General features: G+C 52.9%; 3 protein-coding genes across 3 annotated transcripts; all 3 read right to left on the bottom strand.

Moving 5' to 3' along the window:
- Positions 1 to 2617: 2617 nt before the first annotated feature.
- LOC121337408 (protocadherin beta-15-like) lies at positions 2618 to 11118 on the bottom strand. Its single transcript, XM_041407496.1, has 2 exons — positions 8553 to 11118; positions 2618 to 4670 (listed from the first exon to the last, which is right to left on the bottom strand). Exons 1-2 carry the CDS (start codon positions 10991 to 10993, stop codon positions 2633 to 2635), a joined length of 4479 nt encoding a protein of 1492 aa, XP_041263430.1. The 5' UTR covers positions 10994 to 11118; the 3' UTR covers positions 2618 to 2632.
- A 771-nt stretch (positions 11119 to 11889) lies between these two features.
- On the bottom strand, positions 11890 to 14346 carry LOC121337407 (protocadherin beta-16-like). The gene has a single exon (XM_041407494.1). The coding sequence runs from the start codon at positions 14344 to 14346 to the stop codon at positions 11890 to 11892; it is 2457 nt and encodes an 818-aa protein (XP_041263428.1).
- A 1828-nt stretch (positions 14347 to 16174) lies between these two features.
- LOC121337406 (protocadherin beta-15-like) lies at positions 16175 to 20454 on the bottom strand. The gene is made up of 2 exons (XM_041407493.1): positions 18019 to 20454; positions 16175 to 16294 (listed from the first exon to the last, which is right to left on the bottom strand). The coding sequence occupies exons 1-2, from the start codon at positions 20452 to 20454 to the stop codon at positions 16175 to 16177; spliced, it is 2556 nt and encodes an 851-aa protein (XP_041263427.1).
- Positions 20455 to 20775: the final 321 nt, after the last annotated feature.

A 20775-nucleotide genomic window follows, 5' to 3' on the forward strand; every position in this document is an offset into this window, starting at 1 on the left:
ATCAATCACAAATGCTGAGTCACTCTGGTGAGCTGCTTCATTGAGTTGATAGGAAATTTCCCCATTAACTCCTGCATCCGGATCAGTTGCTAGCACAGTCAGAACCACAGAGCCTTCTGGCATGTTCTCCAGAATCTTTGCATTATAACGCTCTTGCGTGAATACTGGAGCATTGTCATTTGCATCTAGAATGATAACAGAGATCTCGATGGTCCCGCTTCTAGGCGGAGAGCCCCCATCCACAGCAATAACACTGAAACCCATCTCTGCCTGCTTCTCCCTGTCTAGTGGCTTTTCCAAAACAAGTTCAAGATATTTGTCATCGTCAGTCCGACTCCCATAGGAGACACTGAAATACTCGTTCTCAGGAGAGATGCTGTATGCCTGAACTGTGTTGCTGCCAATATCGAGGTCCCGAGCAACCTCCAAAGGGAAACGAGAGCCAGGCTCGCTCGTTTCCAAACAGCACAGAGATAGGACGATGGTTACAGCACGGCCATGCTGATGAACACTGTTCCGGATACATCTCCACGCTCAGGCACTGAACCCACACAACACTGTTTCTGTCAAGCGACACTGAGAAATAACACGCAGAATTTTGGAAAGTCTTGACAGGGCTTTCCCACAAAGAACGTCTCTTCAAAGCTTTCTGTCTCCACTAAATCAGTCAAGTGTTCTCTTTATTTCAGTCTAACACATTTTTTCAGTTTCTAATCCCAGATTTACAGGAATTTACAACATAAAAGCATATCACTTCAGAACCTCACAGCATGAGGGAGGCTTTTCGTGTACTTCATGCATCCAAGACATCATTCAAACAACCAGTTATTCCAGATGGGCTGGCAGTCCTTCTCTAGAGGAACAGGCTCAGCACAGTGCTCAGTACATTTTAGAGGAGAAAAGGTAAAAATGGGAATGCAAATGCTCTAACACAAACACAGAAAATCATGCTGGGACAGATTTCTAGTCTCATCAAGTAGTCTTGGGATTCAGGGAAAGCAATGAAAAGACCACTCTGAGCGTCGTTTTTTTTTTTTTTTAAAGTTCTTCTTAGTAAGTGCCTGAATGAGAGTTGCAGGACTCCAGGTGGTTCTTCAAAATGCAGTTTATTGTATTGAAGATGTTTCAGCAGTCCAGGTTCGTGGCCAGTGGAAGCTCTGCCTACAGCTGTTGCCTCCAGCTCCAGACAAGCCCAAAGACCCTTTAATTTTGGTTCCAATGCGTTATATACTTTTCTTTGCTGAGCATCTTAATACATAAGAATCAATCTATATCTTAACTTTTATCTACAACCTATCATAACTACTATAATTACCATATTCCTGTTACTAATATCCAACCACTAAAAGTTACAGTTTAAGCTAGAAGTTGTTCTTCAGTTTTATTGCAGTGGAAATTTCTGAGACCTTTTTTCCACTTGCAATGTCTACAAGTCTGTTTGCCTGTGCTATCTTTCTGCTTGGTAAAAACATCTTCTGTTTGAAGTGGGTTTATGCTTTGCTCTAAGCCATAAAAACCCACTTCTAACTAACATACCCTTTGCCTTTTTGTTATCCTGAAATACTGGCTCAGCAATTCTTTACTTCTATATCAAAACTTGCTTTCATTTCTACTCATTCTCCAGAGTCTACATTCCAAAACCTTTCTGCCAAGCATAAATATCTGTGAGACTTTCTTGTCAAACTTTCATCCTTCCCAACACTTCTTGACTCCACCTTCCCATAATAGTGTTTCAGTATTTGTGGATTTTTCCTTCAATGCATTCAATCACAATGAACATGTTTGTAGAGCTCAGTTCAGTTACAGTCTACCCTAACACTGCTTGTGCTGCTGTATTTCCAAGGCAATGCTGAGGTGACAGAACACCCAAGTCCTTCTTGTAAGCCAAAGGAAGGTTTTGTTGTGCATTTTCTTGCTGCTTTAAGAAAGACGAGACTGCTGTTGTCAAAGGGCCCAAATCCCTCCTTCCCTGCTGAGCTGGAGCTGCCTGTGCTCCAATGGCCGGGTGGGAGCAACTCCCTGCTTCACCAGGCAGCACTGCTGAAGCATCTGCAGATATGGAGTGTCTGAATGAACAAGTATATCTTGTCTGTCACAGCGACAGGAAAGCAAAGCACAGAGAGAGCACATCTCAGGCAGAGACATCCAGAATCCAGGGAAGAAAGGGTCTAGCGCCACGTGACATAGCATCTCAGTACTCACAACATCCTTGCTTTCCTGATGCGCAAAAAGGGCTTTTTGCCTTTTATTTGCTTTTTTGCAGTGGGGATATGATTTGTCTGGCCAATTGTGCCATTGTTTAAAGGTCAGAATAAAAACATCCTACAACTTTTCAAAGAGCAAGACAAAGAGGAACATAGCTGTGAATGCTAACAAAATACATAAAACCTGTCAGAAATGGCAGTAACAGAGCTGAAACAAATCACTAAATAAGTGAGAGAACCTTGGATCCTTTTACCCCCATCATTGTTCTTTAGAGGGGATAGCTGTGTTCATTCTGAAGAGAATATGAAAAAAGATGGATTAACAAAGTGCAACCACTGATTAATTCTGGAGGAAACATTGCCACATGTATCAGCCTAGATCCCCTCCTCCCAAGAGCCATGAAGCCTCTGACTCCACAAAACCCAGGCTAGTTAAAGGAAAGAGCGTTGAACTGTCCCGCAGAGAGAGCCCCAGCATTGCCTGGGGCCATGTCCTCAGTGCTCACAGGGACACTGGGGAAATCCTGTTCCTCATCCGGGCCCTGGCCCACGGCGCAGTGCTGAGGGGGCAGGCTGGGCAGGATGGGCTTGAGGAATTTGAACTCGCTGTTGCCCGAGCCCGTGGTCAGGCTGATCTCGTAGCAATAGGCGCGGGGCAGGGTCCCTGCAGCGGCTGCATCGGCCAGGCCGCTCTGCAAGGTGTCGGCAGCATAAAGCACAGGGCCAGCCTTCAGCTCCTTCCTCCTGCACGCCTTGCGAGCGACCAAGACTGCGGTGGAGATGAGGAAGAGCAGTGAGACAAAGACCAAGGAAATGATCAAGTAGGTGGTCAGGGAGCCGCCCTGATCCTCGGTGGCCGGGCTGCTGTGCGGCAGGCGCACGTCTGAGAAGTCCTTGAGCAGCAGAGCGCTCAGAGCTGCCGTGGCTGACAGCGGGGGCTTGCCGTTGTCTCTGACCAGGACAACGAGCTTCTGCTTCACGCTGTCTCTCTCTGTCACCGGCCTCCTCAGACGCACCTCCCCGCTTTGGAGGCCCACGGAAAACAGCCCTGGGTCGCTGGCCCTCAGCAGGTGGTACGAGAGCCAGGAGTTCTGCCCCGAGTCGGCATCGACGGCCACCACTTTGCTGATGAGGTAGCCCGCCTCGGCCGACACGGGCACCAGCTCACTGGAGGCCGGGCTGCCGTCCTGGGCTGGGTAGAGCACGAGCGGGGCGTTGTCGTTCTCGTCCAGCACGACCAGGCGCACGCTGACGTTGGCTCTCAGGGGAGGAGAGCCCGCGTCAGAGGCACTGACCGTCACCTCGGTCTGCCTCAAGTGCTCGTAGTCCAGGGGCCGCAGCACAAACACGTGTCCCTTCTCCGAGTCCACAGAGATGCAGGAGCACCAGGCCCGCCCTGCCCCTTGCTCTGGGGCCAGGGAATAGGTCACCTTGGCATTGAGCCCCACGTCAGCGTCTGCAGCGCTCACGGCTCCCACAAACACCGTGGGCACGCTGTTCTCACGCACGTACATGCTGTAGGAGGTCTGGTTGAAGACGGGCGCGTTGTCATTGACATCCGAGATGTCCACGGTGAAGGTCTGCGTGCTGGTGAGAGGAGGCGAGCCCGCATCTGCTGCCGTGACACTGAGGATGTACTGAGGCGTCTCCTCGCGGTCCAGCGCGCTCACTGTCACCAGCTCATAGTAATTCTTATAGGCTGGCCGCAGGGAGAAGGAGAGCTGATCCTCCAGGGCACAGGAGATCTTCCCGTTGGCACCAGAATCCCGGTCCCTGACCGTAAACAGGGCAACCACCGTGCCGGGCACTGTGTTCTCAGGGAGGGGACTGCTGAAGGAACTGACCACCAGCTCTGGGGCGTTGTCATTCACATCCACCACCTCCACTAACACCTTACACATTGCTGACAGGCCTCCTCCATCTGTGGCTCTCACACGGAGTTCGTGAGTGTCACCTGCCTCAAAGTCCAGAGGTTTTGTGAGTTTAATTTCACCAGCTATGGGATCAATCACAAATGCTGACTCACTGTGACCAACCACTTCAATGAGTTGATATGAGATGTCCCCATTAACTCCTGCATCCGGATCAGTTGCCAACACAGTCAGAACCACAGAGCCTTCTGGCATGTTCTCCAGAACCTTTGCAATATAACGCTCTTGTGTGAATAAGGGAGCATTGTCATTCACATCTAGAATGATAACAGAGATCTCGATGGTCCCACTTCTAGGAGGAAAGCCCCCATCCACAGCAATGACACTGAAACCCATCTCTGCCTGATCCTCTCTGTCTAGTGGCTTTTCCAAAACAAGTTCTACATATTTGTCATCCTCAGTACGACTCCCATAGGAGACACTGAAATACTCATTTTCGGGAGCAATTTTGTACTTCTGTACTGTATTGCTGCCAATATCGAGATCCTGAGCACCTTCCAAAGGGAAACGAGAGCCGGGGTCGCTTGTTTCCGGGATTCAACCCACCGAGACACCGGGGCCGGGAACGGAGCGCCGCGGTAACCAGGGCAGCATAAAGACGAGGCTCCGCCCCGATGGGCAGAGCCTCATCCCTCAGCTGGGGAAATCACAGAGGGATAGGGCGGTGGTGACAGCACGGGCATGTCAATGAACACTCTAGCGGCCGCATCTCCACACTATGGAGCTGTACCCACACAACATTGCTTTTGTCAAGGGACACAGTGCGAAAGTAACTCGGGCAGTTTTGAAAGGTCTTGACGAAGGTTTCCCAGAAAGAACGTCTCTTCAAAGAATTCTGTGTCCACTAAAGCAGTCAAGTGTTCTCTTTATTTCAGTCTAACACAATTTTTCAGTTTCTAATCCCACAGTTATACCAATTTACACTGTTGAACTGTATCAGTTCGGCACATCACAGTGCGAGGGAGGTTTTCTGAATATTTCATGCATCACTGACATCACTCGAACAACCAGTTATTCTAGATGGGGTGGCAGTCCTTCTCTAGAGGAACAGGCTCAGCACAGTGCTCAGTCCATTTCAGAGAAGAAAGAGCAAACATGGGAACGAAAATGCTCTGACACAAACAGAGAAAATCATGTGGGGACAGCTTTCCAATCCCTTCATAAACTTTGTATTCAGGATCAAAGCTGGAAAGACCACACTTAATGTCTTTTTTTTTTTTTTTTTAAGTTCCTCTTGACTCTACCTTCCAATAAATGTCTTGTAGAATTTATGGATTTTTCCTTCAATGCAGCTAAAGACAATGATCATGTTTGTACTGCTCCATTCAATTACAGTCTACCCTAACACTGTTTGTGCTGCTGCATTTCCGAGGCAATCCTGAGGTGACAGAACACCCAAACCCTTCTTATAAGCAAAAGGAAGATTTTTTTTTGAGCATTTAGTTGCTCTACTGTAAGCTAGATAAGGAAGATGAGACTGCTCTTTTGAAAGGGTCCAAATCACCTCCTTCCCTGGTGAGCTGGCACTGTCTGTGCCGCTGTGGCTGGGTGGGAGCAACTCCCAGCTCCACCAGGCAGCACTACTGAGGCATCTGCAGATATTCAATGTCTGCATGTACAAACATAGTGACAAGAAAGCAAAGCACACAGAGTTCACATCTCAGACAGAGGCATCCAGAATCCCAGGAAGAAAGGAACTAGTGCTCACATGATATTGTGACTCAGCTGTCATGGCATCCTTGCTTTCCTGAAGGGCAAAAAGTGCTTTTTCCTTATCAGTGAGTATATACTTTGTGCGGCAGCCAGGCATGGTTTTAATCCTCTGGATAAAATGTTCCTCAGTCTTTTCAGACACCAAGAGAAACAGGGGCATAGCTGAGTGAGTGAGCGCAAACCATGTAGTTAAACCTCATTAGAAATTGCAGTAACAAAATGGAAACCCATGACAAACTAAATCAGAGAACCTTGGCTTCTTTGACTTGTTTCACTGTTTTTGGAGTGGCAGATATTCATTAGAAATAGAATTAGGAGAAAATTGGTTACACTAATTGAAAATAAAAATTTTTTCTGGAGGAATCATTGCCACATGCTGCAGACTGGATCGCCTACATGCATGGGCCATGAAACCTGTGACTCGGCAGACCCCAGCTAGTTAAAGGAGAGAGCGTTGAACTGTCCTGCAGAGAGAGCCCCAGCATTGCCTGGGGCCATGTCCTCGGTGCTGACAGGGACACTGGGGAAATCCTGTTCCTCATCCGGGCCCTGGCCCAGCCCAAAGACAACGTGGAGTCCAGGAGGACAGAGCCCCATGCCTCAGCAGAAGAAACATAGCAGAGACTGGCAGATGGTTACAGCAGGGGCATGCCTATTAACACTCTCCCGGCTGCATCTCCACGTTCAGGGACTCTACCCACCCAACACTGCTTCAGACAAGGGACACAGCGCGAAAGCAACTCGCAGAATTTTGAAAAGCCTTGACGACGCTTTCCCAGAAGTAATGTCTCTACAAAAATTCTGTCTCCACTAAAGCAGTCAAGTGTTCTCTTTATTTCAGTCTAACACAATTTTTCAGTTTCTAATCCCACAGTTATACCGATATACAATGTTAAACTGTATCACTTCAGCACATCACAGTGCAGGGAGGCTTTCTGATTATTTCATGCATCACAGATATCATTCAAACAACCAGTTATTCTAGATGGGGTGGCAGTCCTTCTCTAGAGGGACAGGCTCAGCACAGTACTCAGTCCATTGCAGTGGAGAAAGAGCAAACATGGGAATTCAAATGCTTTGACACAAACACAGAAAATCATGCAGGGACAGCTTTCTAGTCCCATTAAGAAGCCTTGGGATTCAGGAGCAACAATGAAAAGACCAATCTCATTGATTATTTTCAAGTTCTAATGTCTCTAAAAAAATTCTGTCTCCACTAAAGAAGTCAAGTGTTCTATTTATTTCAGTCTAAGACAATTTTTCAGTTTCTAATCCCACAGTTATACCGATATACAATGTTAAACTGTATCACTTCAGCACGTCACAGTGCAGGGAGTCTTTCTGATTATTTCATGCATCACAGATATCATTCAAACAACCAGTTATTCTAGATGGGGTGGCAGTCCTTCTCTAGAGGGACAGGCTCAGCACAGTACTCAGTCCATTGCAGTGGAGAAAGAGCAAACATGGGAATTCAAATGCTTTGACACAAACACAGAAAATCATGCAGGGACAGCTTTCTAGTCCCATTAAGAAGCCTTGGGATTCAGGAGCAACAATGAAAAGACCAATCTCATTGATTATTTTCAAGTTCTTCTTTACTCTTCCTCTCAATAATTAGCTTTTAGTATTTATGGAGTTTTCCTTCAATGCATTCAACAACAATTAACATGTTTCTACAACTCTGTTCAGGTGCAGTCTACCCTAACACTGTGTGTTGAGTAGGATGATGAGACTGCTGTTGCCAAAAGATCCAAACACCTCCTTCCCTGCTGAGCTGGCATGGCCTGTGCTGCAATGGCTGGGTGGGAGCAGCCCCCTGCTTCACCAGGCCATAATTCTGAAGCATCTGCAGATATTCACTGTCTGCACACAGAGCTCACATCTCTAAAAGGGACATCCAGATCCCAGGGAAGTAAAGCCCCAGTGCACACATAATACAGTGACTCAATAGCCACAACTTCCTTACTTTCCTGAAGCTCAAAAAGGGCCTTTTCGCATTTCAGTGAGGATATTATTTGTATGGCCAACAGTGACATTGTTCTAAACCTCAGAATAAAAAGATCCTCTGTCTTGACAGATAGCAGGAGAAAGCAGAAAATAGCGGAGACTGCAAAATGGCCATAGCAGAGCAGAAACCCATAACAAACTTAGTGAGATAACCTTGGCATCTTTTATTTCCCTAATAGCTTTAGGAGTGGTAGATGTTAATTCTGAATAGAATATGCAGGAAATGGGTAAAACAAATCACACATGCAGATATACTCTGGATGAATCACTACCACAAGTATCAGCCTGGATCCCCTCCTTCCATGTCTATTGAAACCTCTGACTCCACAAAACCCAGGCTAGTTAAAGGAAAGAGCGTTGAACTGTCCCGCAGAGAGAGCCCCAGCATTGCCTGGGGCCATGTCCTCAGTGCTCACAGGGACACTGGGGAAATCCTGTTCCTCATCCGGGCCCTGGCCCACGGCGCAGTGCTGAGGGGGCAGGCTGGGCAGGATGGGCTTTGAGACAACCTTGGCATCTTTTATTTCTCTAATAGATTTAGGAGTGGTAGATGTTAATTCTGAATAGAATATGCAGGAAATGGGTTAAACCAATCACACATACAGATATACTCTGGATGAATCACTATCACAAGTATCAGCCTGGATCCCCTCCTTCCATGAGTATTGAAACCTCTGTCTGTGCAGACCCCAGCTAGTTAAAGGAAAGAGCGTTGAACTGTCCCGCAGAGAGAGCCCCAGCATTGCCTGGGGCCATGTCCTCGGTGCTGACAGGGACACTGGGGAAATCCTGTTCCTCATCCGGGCCCTGGCCCACGGCGCAGTGCTGAGGGGGCAGGCTGGGCAGGATGGGCTTGAGGAATTTGAACTCGCTGTTGCCCGAGCCCGTGGTCAGGCTGATCTCGTAGCAATAGGCGCGGGGCAGGGTCCCTGCAGCGGCTGCATCGGCCAGGCCGCTCTGCAAGGTGTCGGCAGCATAAAGCACAGGGCCAGCCTTCAGCTCCTTCCTCCTGCACGCCTTGCGAGCGACCAAGACTGCGGTGGAGATGAGGAAGAGCAGTGAGACAAAGACCAGGGAAATGATCAAGTAGGTGGTCAGGGAGCCGCCCTGATCCTCGGTGGCCGGGCTGCTGTGCGGCAGGCGCACGTCTGAGAAGTCCTTGAGCAGCAGAGCGCTCAGAGCTGCCGTGGCTGACAGCGGGGGCTTGCCGTTGTCTCTGACCAGGACAACGAGCTTCTGCTTCACGCTGTCTCTCTCTGTCACCGGCCTCCTCAGACGCACCTCCCCGCTTTGGAGGCCCACGGAAAACAGCCCTGGGTCGCTGGCCCTCAGCAGGTGGTACGAGAGCCAGGAGTTCTGCCCCGAGTCGGCATCGACGGCCACCACTTTGCTGATGAGGTAGCCCGCCTCGGCCGACACGGGCACCAGCTCACTGGAGGCCGGGCTGCCGTCCTGGGCTGGGTAGAGCACGAGCGGGGCGTTGTCGTTCTCGTCCAGCACGACCAGGCGCACGCTGACGTTGGCTCTCAGGGGAGGAGAGCCCGCGTCAGAGGCACTGACCGTCACCTCGGTCTGCCTCAAGTGCTCGTAGTCCAGGGGCCGCAGCACAAACACGTGTCCCTTCTCCGAGTCCACAGAGATGCAGGAGCACCAGGCCCGCCCTGCCCCTTGCTCTGGGGCCAGGGAATAGGTCACCTTGGCATTGAGCCCCACGTCAGCGTCTGCAGCGCTCACGGCTCCCACAAACACCGTGGGCACGCTGTTCTCACGCACGTACATGCTGTAGGAGGTCTGGTTGAAGACGGGCGCGTTGTCATTGACATCCGAGATGTCCACGGTGAAGGTCTGCGTGCTGGTGAGAGGAGGCGAGCCCGCATCTGCTGCCGTGACACTGAGGATGTACTGAGGCGTCTCCTCGCGGTCCAGCGCGCTCACTGTCACCAGCTCATAGTAATTCTTATAGGCTGGCCGCAGGGAGAAGGAGAGCTGATCCTCCAGGGCACAGGAGATCTTCCCGTTGGCACCAGAATCCCGGTCCCTGACCGTAAACAGGGCAACCACCGTGCCGGGCACTGTGTTCTCCGGGAGGGGACTGCTGAAGGAACTGACCACCAGCTCTGGGGCGTTGTCATTCACATCCACCACCTCCACCAACACTTTGCAGATTGCTGACAGGCCCCCTCCATCTGTGGCCCTCACCAGGAGTTCATGATGCTCTGCTGCCTCGAAGTCCAGAGGCTTTGTGAGTTTAATTTCACCCGTTTTGGGATCAATCACAAACGCTGAGTCACTCTGACCTAGTGCTTGGATGAGTTGATAGGAAATGTCCCCATTAACTCCTGCATCCTTATCACTTGCTAGCACAGTCAGTACCACAGAGCCTTCTGGCATGTTCTCCAGAATCTGTCCTTTGTACTCTTCCTGTGTGAATATAGGGGCATTGTCATTTACATCTAGAATGACAACATGGATTTCGGTGGCCCCACTCCTGGGAGGAGAGCCTCCATCTACAGCAATGAGAGTTAAATCCATCTCTGCCTGCTTCTCCCTGTCTAGTGGCTTTTCTAAAACAGATTCAAGATACTTCTTGCCAGTAATCCCAGTCCCATAGGAGACACTAAAGTACTCGTTCTCGGGAGAGATGCTGTACGCCTGAACTGTGTTGCTGCCAATATCGAGATCCTGAGCCTCCTCCAACGGGAAATGTGATCCCGATTCGCTTGTTTCAGGGATCTTAAAAGTGAGTCGATCCTCGGGGAAGACGGGAGAATGGTCATTGATGTCCTCGAGAGCCACCTCGACCCGAAAGAACTGCAGGGGGCTGGAGAGCAGCAGCTCGAAGGGGAGCATGCAGGTGGCGGACTGGCCGCACAGCTCCTCCCGGTCCAGCCTCCCCGCCACGACGAGGCGGCCGGAGGCGCGCTCGAAGCGAAAATGCTGCCGGCCGTCCTCCGAGACCAGGCGGGCGCGGCGAGCCGAGAGCTGCGCCGGCGTCAGCCCCGCATCCTCCGCCAGCTTGCCCACCAGGGAGCCGCTTTCCGCCTCCTCGGCTACGGAGTAGCGGATGGGCTCGGCGCGAGCGAGCGGCAGCGACAGGAAAGCAGAGAGACAAAGCACTTGCCTTGCGAGCGCCATGGCGCGGCGGCGGCGGCCGGTGTGGGTCTGCCGGCGGGTGTCCCGGGCGATTCCCCGCCGAAAGCGGCGAAGTGCGGGGCGGGCGCCTTCCCTCGCTCGCTCTCTGCGATTGCGGCCGGCGCTCCGTAACGCAGCCGGGGTGTCCCGGCAGCGGGTGACACGGGGCAGCGCTCGCTGCCGCAGCCGCTGCCACCTCCGCCCGGCTGCGCTGGGCTGCTCTAAGCTGAAAGGACCTGAGCTGGGCTGAGCTGAGCTGGGCTGGGCTGGGCTGGGCTGGGCTGGGCCGGGCCGGGCCGGGCCGAGCTCGCTCGGGCTCTGCCGCTCCGGGCTCGGCCGCCTCCGCTGCCGCAGCCGCTCGGCGCCGCCTTGGCCGAGGGCACCACCCAGCGGTGCGCGCTGGCACTGCAGCCGCCGCCGCCCGCAGCCCGCGCTGCCGCTCGCCCCGGCCCGCGGAGCCGCGCTCACGAGCTGGGCCTCCTGCGGTAGGACACATCCTCTGGGAAGGGAAATGCTAGGGACTCGTTTTGGGGGAGTCTTGGTACCAGAGCATCACCGGCAGTTCCTCCGCGTCCGTCCTCGCCCCTTGCTGTCCCGAGCCTGCGGCTTGGTGCGCGGTCGTCTAGCGACAGGCGAGTATGCACCCTCCGAGAAACGCCGTGGCAAGAGCGGCACAAGGATTTTCTAGGGAAGCATGAATCGGATGCTGAACTCGGAGGGACTGAGCTGCCTTCCACGGCAGGAGAAACTGGCCTGGAGTCTAAGCAGGGAGAGTACGCCTATAACAGCAGCGAACGGCACTACAACTAGTGGGGAATCTCAGGATGAAGTTGGGGAAGGGAATCGCATTCCAGCACGGCTCAGGCAGGGACGCGCACGCCTACTGGCCAGCCTTGCGGCTAAAACGGAGGAGTGGCTGTTCTCCCCGCCTGGGCTTCCCGGTCGCAGGCAGGCTGCGAGTGTCGTAGCGGCTCCTCGTCCTTGTCCAGCCCCGCCTCAGCATTGCTATGAAGGCTGGGCAGGATGGGTCTTAGGAACCGGAATTCGCTCCTCCCCGAGCCGCTGGTCATACACATTTCGTAGCGGTAAGCCGGCGACAGAGTGCCCGTGCTGCCCACGCCCAAGCCGTCGCTGGCGAAATCTCCGTCCGCGTAGCATCTGGGAGAGGGAGGAGGAAGCTCTGCCCGGACGCGAGCTTTGCAGAGGGTGTTCGCCGTTAAGACGAGGACGGACAAGAGGAAAAGGGATGAAACGCAGCACAAGGAGGCAATGAGGTAAGTGGTGAGCATTTCCTCCTCGGCCATCTGCGGCTGCTGTCCGCTCGCAGGATCGTGGCCAAGCTGGTGGAAGGCATCGGAGAAATCGTCCACCAGTGCCACGGCAAGGGTGGCAGTGGCAGAGCGCGGCGGCCGCCCGCGGTCCCGCACCAGCACGATGAGCCTCTGCCGGGCCGCGTCCCTCTCTGTCACGGCCCGCGCCGTGCGCACCTCGCCGCTGTGCAGCCCCACGCGGAACAGCCCCGGCTCCGTGGCCTTGGCCAGCTCGTAGGACAGCCACGCGTTCTGCCCCGCGTCCGCGTCCACCGCCACCACCTTGGCCACCAGGTAGCCGGAGGGTGCCCAGCGCGGCACCAGCTCTCCGGCCGCGCTGCTGTCGGGGGCCGGGTGCAGCAGCACGGGCGCGTTATCGTTCTCGTCCCGCACGACGATGCGCAGCACGGCCTGGGCGCTGAGCGGCGGGGAGCCGCCGTCGGCTGCGCGCACTGTCACCTCCAAGGCAGGGACCTTCTCGTAGTCCAGTGGGCGCAAACTCCGGACAGTTCCACTCTCCGCGTCCACTGACACGAATGATGCCGCGGTGAGGGTGCCTGTCAGTGGCGGCACTAGCGAGTATCTGACACGGGCGTTCTCTCCCGCGTCAGGGTCCGTGGCACTGAGGCGGCCCAGGCTCCTCCCCGCGGGCTCATTTTCGCTCATCACCATGGTGTAAATGGCCTGTGTGAAGGTGGGTGCGTTGTCGTTCACATCAAAGAGCCGCACGAGCAGGTTCTTGGATGCCGAGAGGACGGGGGAGCCCTCGTCTCGAGCTCGCACTGTCACGTTGTATTCCTCCACCTGCTCCCGGTCCAGCATCTCTGATGTCACCAGCGCGTACGCGTCGGCTGCCAGCAGAGTGATCCTGAAGGGCTGCTCTCCCATCAGCTCGCAGGTCGTCCTGCCATTGTCCCCCGAGTCCCGGTCCCTGACGTTGAAGAGGGCCACCACGGTATCCGGCGGGGCGGCTTCTGAGAGGGTGCTGGTGAGCGAGGTGACGATCACCTCGGGGGCATTGTCGTTCACATCCTTCACCTGCACCTCCACCTTGCAATGCGTGGACAGGCCCCCTCCATCTAAGGCCTGAACGTCTATCTCGTAGGTTTTTGTTTCTTCATAATCCAAAGCCTTTTTAAGTCGAATCTGACCTGTCTTTGGGTTTATTTTAAATGTCTCGAAATTTTCCTCTGAATTTTGAACGATGGAATACACTATTTCCCCATTCGTTCCTGCGTCTGAATCGCTAGCAGACACTACGGCCACTATGGTGTCCTGTGAGCTATTTTCCATTACGGAGACTTTATACAGACTTCGAGTAAATACTGGGCTGTTGTCGTTTATATCCAGGACTATTATGAGGATTAAAGCTGTGCCAGACCGCGGTGGAGTCCCACCATCCACACCCGTGATGCTGAAAGCAACTTCTGCCTGCCGCTCCCGATCCAGAGCTCGATCCAACACCAGCTCTGCGTACTTCCTGCCGTCACTCCGCCGCCGGGTGTAGACAAAGAAATACTCGTTCGAGCTGATACTATAATGCTGAAGACTATTGTTCCCTACGTCTGGATCATGAGCGCTTTCCAACAAAAAACGAGTCCCCGGCACTGTCGACTCCGAGATCTTTAAAACAATCTCTTTGTTTAAGAACACAGGAGCATGATCATTTATATCGGTGAGTCTTACCTCAGCTCGGAAGGACTGCAGTGGGCTCTCCAGCAGCACCTGAAAGCGCACCAAGCAGGGCTCGCTCTGTCCACACAGCTCTTCCCGGTCCATTTGCTCTCTCACCACCAAATCCCCGGTGTGCTGGTTCAGCTGTAAATACTGCTTTTCTCCTTCAGGAACGACTCGAGCCTGACGAGCCAATAATTCCTCACCGGTTAGTCCCAAATCCTTAGCGATATTCGCCACAAAAGAGCCTCTCTCCGCCTCTTCGGGCACAGAGTACCGAGCGGTTTCTGCTCCCATCCCCGAGAGGCAGAGGACAAGGATCAGAGCGCCTGCTCGCCCCGGGAGCGGTTCCACGCTCTTCCTCGGTTTCATTCCCTTCCAGAGACCCGATCTCCTCTCCTGTAAGCTGGATGGAGCTGCCGATACAGCCTGCCGACCCCCGAGCGGAGCAGCCCGAAATGGTGCAGTCCCCCCCGCCCGCCCGCCCGAATCGCGGGTTCGGCGGAACTGGGAGCTGCGCGGAGCTCCCGCGGTCAGCAGCGGCACCAGGCGGCCGATCTGCAGAAGGATTCCAAGATTTCCCACCACAAAGCCTGGAAAGCAGAGATTAACGGCTCGTTTTCTCTCTTCCTAGGTCAAAGCATAGATATTTAAATGTCCATACAACCGTATTTGAAGTATGGCCACTGCTTGAATGATCAAAGCCTCTGTTTGCCTTCTACTTCAAAATTAAGTTTATTTAGAGCTGGGTTGTTCCTTTTGTTTTGGTTCCCCATCCCTTGCCCCCAGTGTGAACGCTTTGAATAAATTACTCTCCGGTTGTTCAGCTAGAACATGTATTGCTACAGGGGTCCTGCCACCAGGTGAGGTGGTCTTTTAACCACAGCAGGAATCGCCAAAGTCGTTCTCGGAATGGACAGAGATTGTTCCCGCAGTTTATGACTTCTCCTGCTGGGAGCCTTTGGGAATGGGCTGAAGGCAGCATCTCAGACCTCAGCTCCGCTCAGAAAAAAACTCCTCTACCTTGCTCCGACTTCTGAGACCATCCTATTTCTCAGGTCGTTCTGATTTCCCTTGCATAAATTCCACTCCAGATACACGGATTTATTCCCGAAATCTTGCTATTGAGTTGGCTTTTTCGTTGGCGATGACGGTGGCAAGTGATCTCGAGAAAGCACACTCACCCGAGGGAGTTCCAAGTAGATTTTATTGTTTTCTGTCATCACTCATTTGACTCTTTAAAATGGTTCAACTAGAGGAATTACCACGTTACTTCACAGTTTAATACCGACTGAGGAAAGAAATCCGGAAAACCAGAATGCTCCTTGACACCCTATAGTGTCGTAAGCTAATTGTAAATGGATTCGTCTATTTTACTGAAAAACTACAAACAAAGCTACAAACTACTTTTAATTATCTTGGTTTTTAAAAAACGTGAAATGGTCTTTTCAACTTTGTGGAAAAAAAGAAAGGAAGAAAGAATACACTGCTCAAAGCCCACTCTTTACCATTATGAGAGCCTGTAAGCTCCTGGTCAAATATGCCAGGTGTGCCAATGCCAGCAGTTCAAAATGTAAACAGCTTCTGCTTATTTTGTAAGAAATTCCTTTGCAACCACCACTTAATTTTGTATAATATCTGTTTTGTCTGGTGTTGAATACACGGCAGAAAATTAAGATATTATTACAAAGCTCTCTCCATAAAAAAAAAACAAAAAACAAAAAAACAAAAAAAAAACACAAAAAAAAACCCAAAAAAAAACCCCAAAAAAAACAAAACAAAAAAAAAAAACCCAAAAAACCCCACCAAACAAACAAAAAAAAAACCAAAAAAAAACAAAAACAAAATAAACCCCACAAAAAGAAAAAAAAAAAAAAAAAAAAAAGACCCCCCCCCCCCCCCCCCCGAGAAGGCGGTGTAACAAGAAGTTAAACACCTACTGACAGTTTTCAGTATTTCTCAAAGTATGTAGAAGCAGTAGCACTCTCACAATCATACATTATTATGTAATCAACATGCAGCACGGTTCTCCTCCTCCATCGACAGCACAATTACAAAATACCTACATGAATAAAGTACTGCTCAAGGGGAAAGTACTCTCACAGAGAAGGTTTAATCTCCCTGGTACTTTTTACAGATGTGTTTGGCCTCTTTGTTCCCTTTTCCCTGGGAGGACAGACAAACTTGTCTTTCTCTTCACTTATTGATGGGCGAGCCAAGGGTTTTGCTCAGAACTGACATTTAGCTCCAGCTCCCTGTTTGCAGGGCAAACTGCACCTGCAGCTCTGGGCCCCGTATCTTCAGAGACGGGAGCACTGCCCTGCAAAGAACAGAGAGAGCAGCTGTCATTTGGAGTTGAAGGAAAGCAAGCTTAGTCACCGAGAAGCTTAGAGGATGTGCCTTACACCACTGCCTGTGCCACACCTCTCCTCCCTACCGAGAGCCAAAGAGAAAGCAAGACTTGGTGGATCTCCTGAATGGAGAACACCTGAAGTCAGAAACCATCCTCCAAAAAGGTACTATTACAAAACCTTAATGAGTTTCTATACAACTTTTATGAGTTTTGAGTAATTCGAAATGGTGAGAGCCCCAAACAGAAACCACTTTCTCACAAACAGTAAATGTGGTTTAATGTTGATATATCAAGAAGAATCCTCATCTTCCCTGAAGCTACTGTGATTGCCACACCCTGCAGTAAAGTGAGTCCAAGTCACCAGTAGTTATGAAATGCAAAAATATTAACTGACTCTGATGGTGTTTGTGTTCCTCCAACCTCATATATGTTTATCATCCTGTCTACTGTGAAATGCTAGATGGATCCTTGGGAACTCTCCATGGAGAGTCCCCACAGAATCCCATACTAAGAGGTGACTGACTTTGATAACCACACTTTTCTGGCCAATACTATCCATGCAAGTCACAAAAACATAAGGGAATTTAATGGCAGAGGTTCCCACCTCCACAGCCTCCAGCAGTTTGGAAGACAGCTTGAGTTCAGCACTACCACCACCCTGGTGAGTGGCACATGGGAGCACCAAGTGCTAGCTCCCAACAGCAGTGCAGAGAACATTGCTGGTGACATCCCTTTGCACAGCTGTCCCCACAGTCCCATCTGACGCTGGACAGGCCACTACTGCCATTCCTGTTACTGCCACTCCCAGGGACATATCCCTGGGAATGGTGCCATTACTGCTCTAGGTCCTACAGGCTCTACACAGTGGGTGGGCAGGACCCACATGTTTGTAGGCGCACGGTGTGTGGTAATTGGGAGTGGGGCTGTGGCCCAGCCTCATCCCTAATGGGCTACAGGTGACCAGTACTGAGGGTAATGAGACCTGGCGTGCCCAGGTGCACTGACCAAGCACAAAAAGGTAGAGAGGGCACACAGGTGCAATGCATGAACAATGAAGGGTATAAAAGGTTGGGCTAAAGAACAAGAAGGGCACACGTTTGGAGTCTTCTGGAGTGGTATGGTGTTATTGTGTATGGGCTGATGCTTGAAGCCTTCTGAAATTGTATAGTGATACTCTTTGTATTGTGGCTATCTCAGCTATAACACATCTCTACCTGTAATTTCACTTTCTCATGGCTCAACTCCTCCCCTTTGAAGTGACATCAAAGACTTGATCTATCAGAAATGCTTAGCATAGACATGGGCCCAGCTGCCCAGAGAGGTGGGGGGTGCCCCACCCCTGGAAATAGCCAAGGTTAGGTTGGCTGGAGCTCTGAGCAACCTGATCTAGTTTAAGGTATTTGTGCTCATGGCATAAGGGTTTGGATTGAATGGCTTTTAAAAGTCCATTCTAACTCAAAATATTCTATCCTTCTCTGATGTAGAGAGGCGTGGTTAGTCAGCATTTAGGGAGCAGCTGAACCCTACTGGATCCTTCTGGGAGGCCTCTCCAGCAGTTCTGAGACGCCTTCTATCATCTCCTCCCACCCCAGGCACTCCTCCACTAGCAATTCTGCAGCTTCAGTAGTCCTTACTCCCAGGGCTTGCCACACCTCCCTCCCGCCTGCCCGATGTCCCTGTCAGTCCCTCACCTGCGCAGTCCAGTCGCCCTCGCCGCCGAGGTTGGCCGCATCCTGCGAGCACACCGAGCTCCGCTGCTCGCCCGGGCCGGGGGGCAGCCCGGCGGGGAAGCAGGGGAAGAGCGGCCTGAGGAAACGGAACTCGCTGTTGACGGTCCCGGCGGCGAAGCAGACGTCGTACACGTAGCTGCGGGGCAGGGAGCCCGCGCTGCTCTCCGTGGCAGTCGTCGGGAACGTGGGCAAAGTCTCCGTCTCGCTCCGCCTGGCCCGCCGCACCTTCACTACCACGGCGGTCACTGCGGTGGCGAGGAACAGCGCCGACACGCAGACCAGCGAGGCGATGAGGTAAAGGGTAAGCGGCTCGTCGGGCTCGGCGGCCGGTGCCTCCTCGCTCACCCGTAAATGGGCTTCGGAGAAGCCATCCACCAGTGCCACGGCAAGGGTGGCAGTGGCAGAGCGCGGCGGCCGCCCGCGGTCCCGCACCAGCACGATGAGCCTCTGCCGGGCCGCGTCCCTCTCTGTCACGGCCCGCGCCGTGCGCACCTCGCCGCTGTGCAGCCCCACGCGGAACAGCCCCGGCTCCGTGGCCTTGGCCAGCTCGTAGGACAGCCACGCGTTCTGCCCCGCGTCCGCGGCCACCGCCACCACCTTGGCCACCAGGTAGCCGGAGGGTGCCCAGCGCGGCACCAGCTCTCCGGCCGCGCTGCTGTCGGGGGCCGGGTGCAGCAGCACGGGCGCGTTATCGTTCTCGTCCCGCACGACGATGCGCAGCACGGCCTGGGCGCTGAGCGGCGGGGAGCCGCCGTCGGCTGCGCGCACTGTCACCTCCAAGGCAGGGACCTTCTCGTAGTCCAGCGGGCGGAGGATATAAACATCCCCGTCTTCAGCGCTGACTGACACTTCGGGCTGCTCTTTGCCCTCCTGCCGCACCAGTGCGTAGTTCACACGGGCATTTATTCCTGCGTCGGCGTCCGTGGCCTTCATGCTGCCGATCCGGAGCATGGGGCTGTTGTTCTCCGTGACATACATGGTGTAAATCTCCTGGGTGAACTCTGGGGGGTTGTCGTTCACATCGGATATCTGCACGAAGATGCTTTCCTGAGAGCTCAGCCGCTTCCTGCCCCAGTCCGTGGCTGTGATGGTGATGTTATACTCCGCAGTCCTCTCCCTATCCAGAGCAGCGTTTGTTCTCAGTTCGTAATAATTATCAAAAGTGGGGGTGAGACTGAATGGCAAGTCCCCGTCGATGGAACACTCCGTCCTGCCGTTGTCCCCGGAGTCCCGGTCCCGCACACTGAACAGAGCCACCACGGTGCGTGGCGGGGCGTCCTCGGGAATGGAGGCGCTGAGGGAGGTGAGCGCTATCTCCGGGGCGTTGTCATTCACGTCCAGGACCTCCACCTGCACTTTGCAATGTGCAGACAGCCCTCCGCCGTCCGTGGCTTTCACCACCATCTTGTGGGATTTTGCTTCCTCAAAATCCAGCTTGCCCGCGACTCGTATTTCACCGGTGGTCGGGTTCAGCTGGAAGAGCTGCCGGGATCGCTCCGATGTCTGGGTAAAGGCATAACGCACGTCCCCGTTGGACCCTTCGTCGGGATCCTCGGCAGAGACTCTGACCACCAGCTGCTCCAGGGGGCTGTTCTCAGCCAGGCGCACCTCGTAGGTCTCCCTTTCGAAGACAGGAATGTTATCATTGGCATCCAGCACCACGATCCGGATCTGAGCCGTGCCGGACCTGGGTGGTGACCCCCCGTCGGTGGCGGTCAGAAGTAAATTCAGCTCTCCCTGCTCTTCACGATCGAGCTGATGCTGTAGGACGAGCTCCACGTATTTTACTCCATTTTTTCCTGTTCCCAGAGCGAGGGAGAAATGAGGGTTGGGCCCGAGGCTGTAGTTCTGCAAACCGTTAATGCCCACGTCCATGTCCTGGGCGCTTTCCAGGGGGAAACGGGAGCCAGGAGATGATGTTTCTATAATTTTTAAAACCATCTCCTTCTCCGGAAACACGGGCGAGTTGTCGTTTACGTCACGAACTTCCACCTCCCCTCGGATAAGCTGCAACGGATTTTCAAAGAATATCTTAAAGACTAGCGTGCAGGTATCGCTCTGAGGACAGATCTCCTCTCGGTCCAGCGATTCCTCTGCCGTCAGGACTCCGGTGTTTTGATTGAGTCGGAAAAACTGCTCGTCGCCCTCGGACACAACGCGGGCTTTGCGAGCCGCAAGCTGGCTCAGAGGAACCCCCAGGTCCTTGGCGATATTGGCGACAAAGGAGTCCCTCTCCATTTCCTCCGGCAGCGAGTAGCGGAGAGTTTCAGCCCCGCTCTGACACACGCAAACACACAGAATAAACAAGATCACTCGCCTCTCTCTGTCTCCGCTCCGTCTCCCACACGCCATCACTCCCCAAAAAAGCCATCCACCGTCCTGGGCGGCTCCCAGCATTTTTAGTAGCGTCCGAAAAACAGCGGTGTGGGCCAGCAATCCTGGGGTGAAGGAATCTGGAAGCCCCGGCGTGCTGACTCCTTTGCGAGCAGCTCAGCTCACACGGGTTTTTTTTTGTCTCCCTGTGTCTGCAAACCCGGGGCGGACGGAGGAACGCTCCGGTCCGCGGCCAACATCCCCACCCAGCGTCCGAAGTGGGAATATTTCCTCTCAATCGGGGCAGCGCTGCTGGCTCGGGGTTTGCTGCTTGAACCCGCACTCTTTGTGCCAGAGGAGAAAAAAGGTGCGGTGTAAAAGCTATCCTCTCTCGGAAGTGGGATC

Source organism: Onychostruthus taczanowskii, unplaced genomic scaffold (genome assembly GCF_017590055.1).
Source record: "Onychostruthus taczanowskii isolate IOZ18803 unplaced genomic scaffold, ASM1759005v1 scaffold269, whole genome shotgun sequence".
NCBI classification, from domain to species: Eukaryota; Metazoa; Chordata; class Aves; order Passeriformes; family Passeridae; genus Onychostruthus; species Onychostruthus taczanowskii.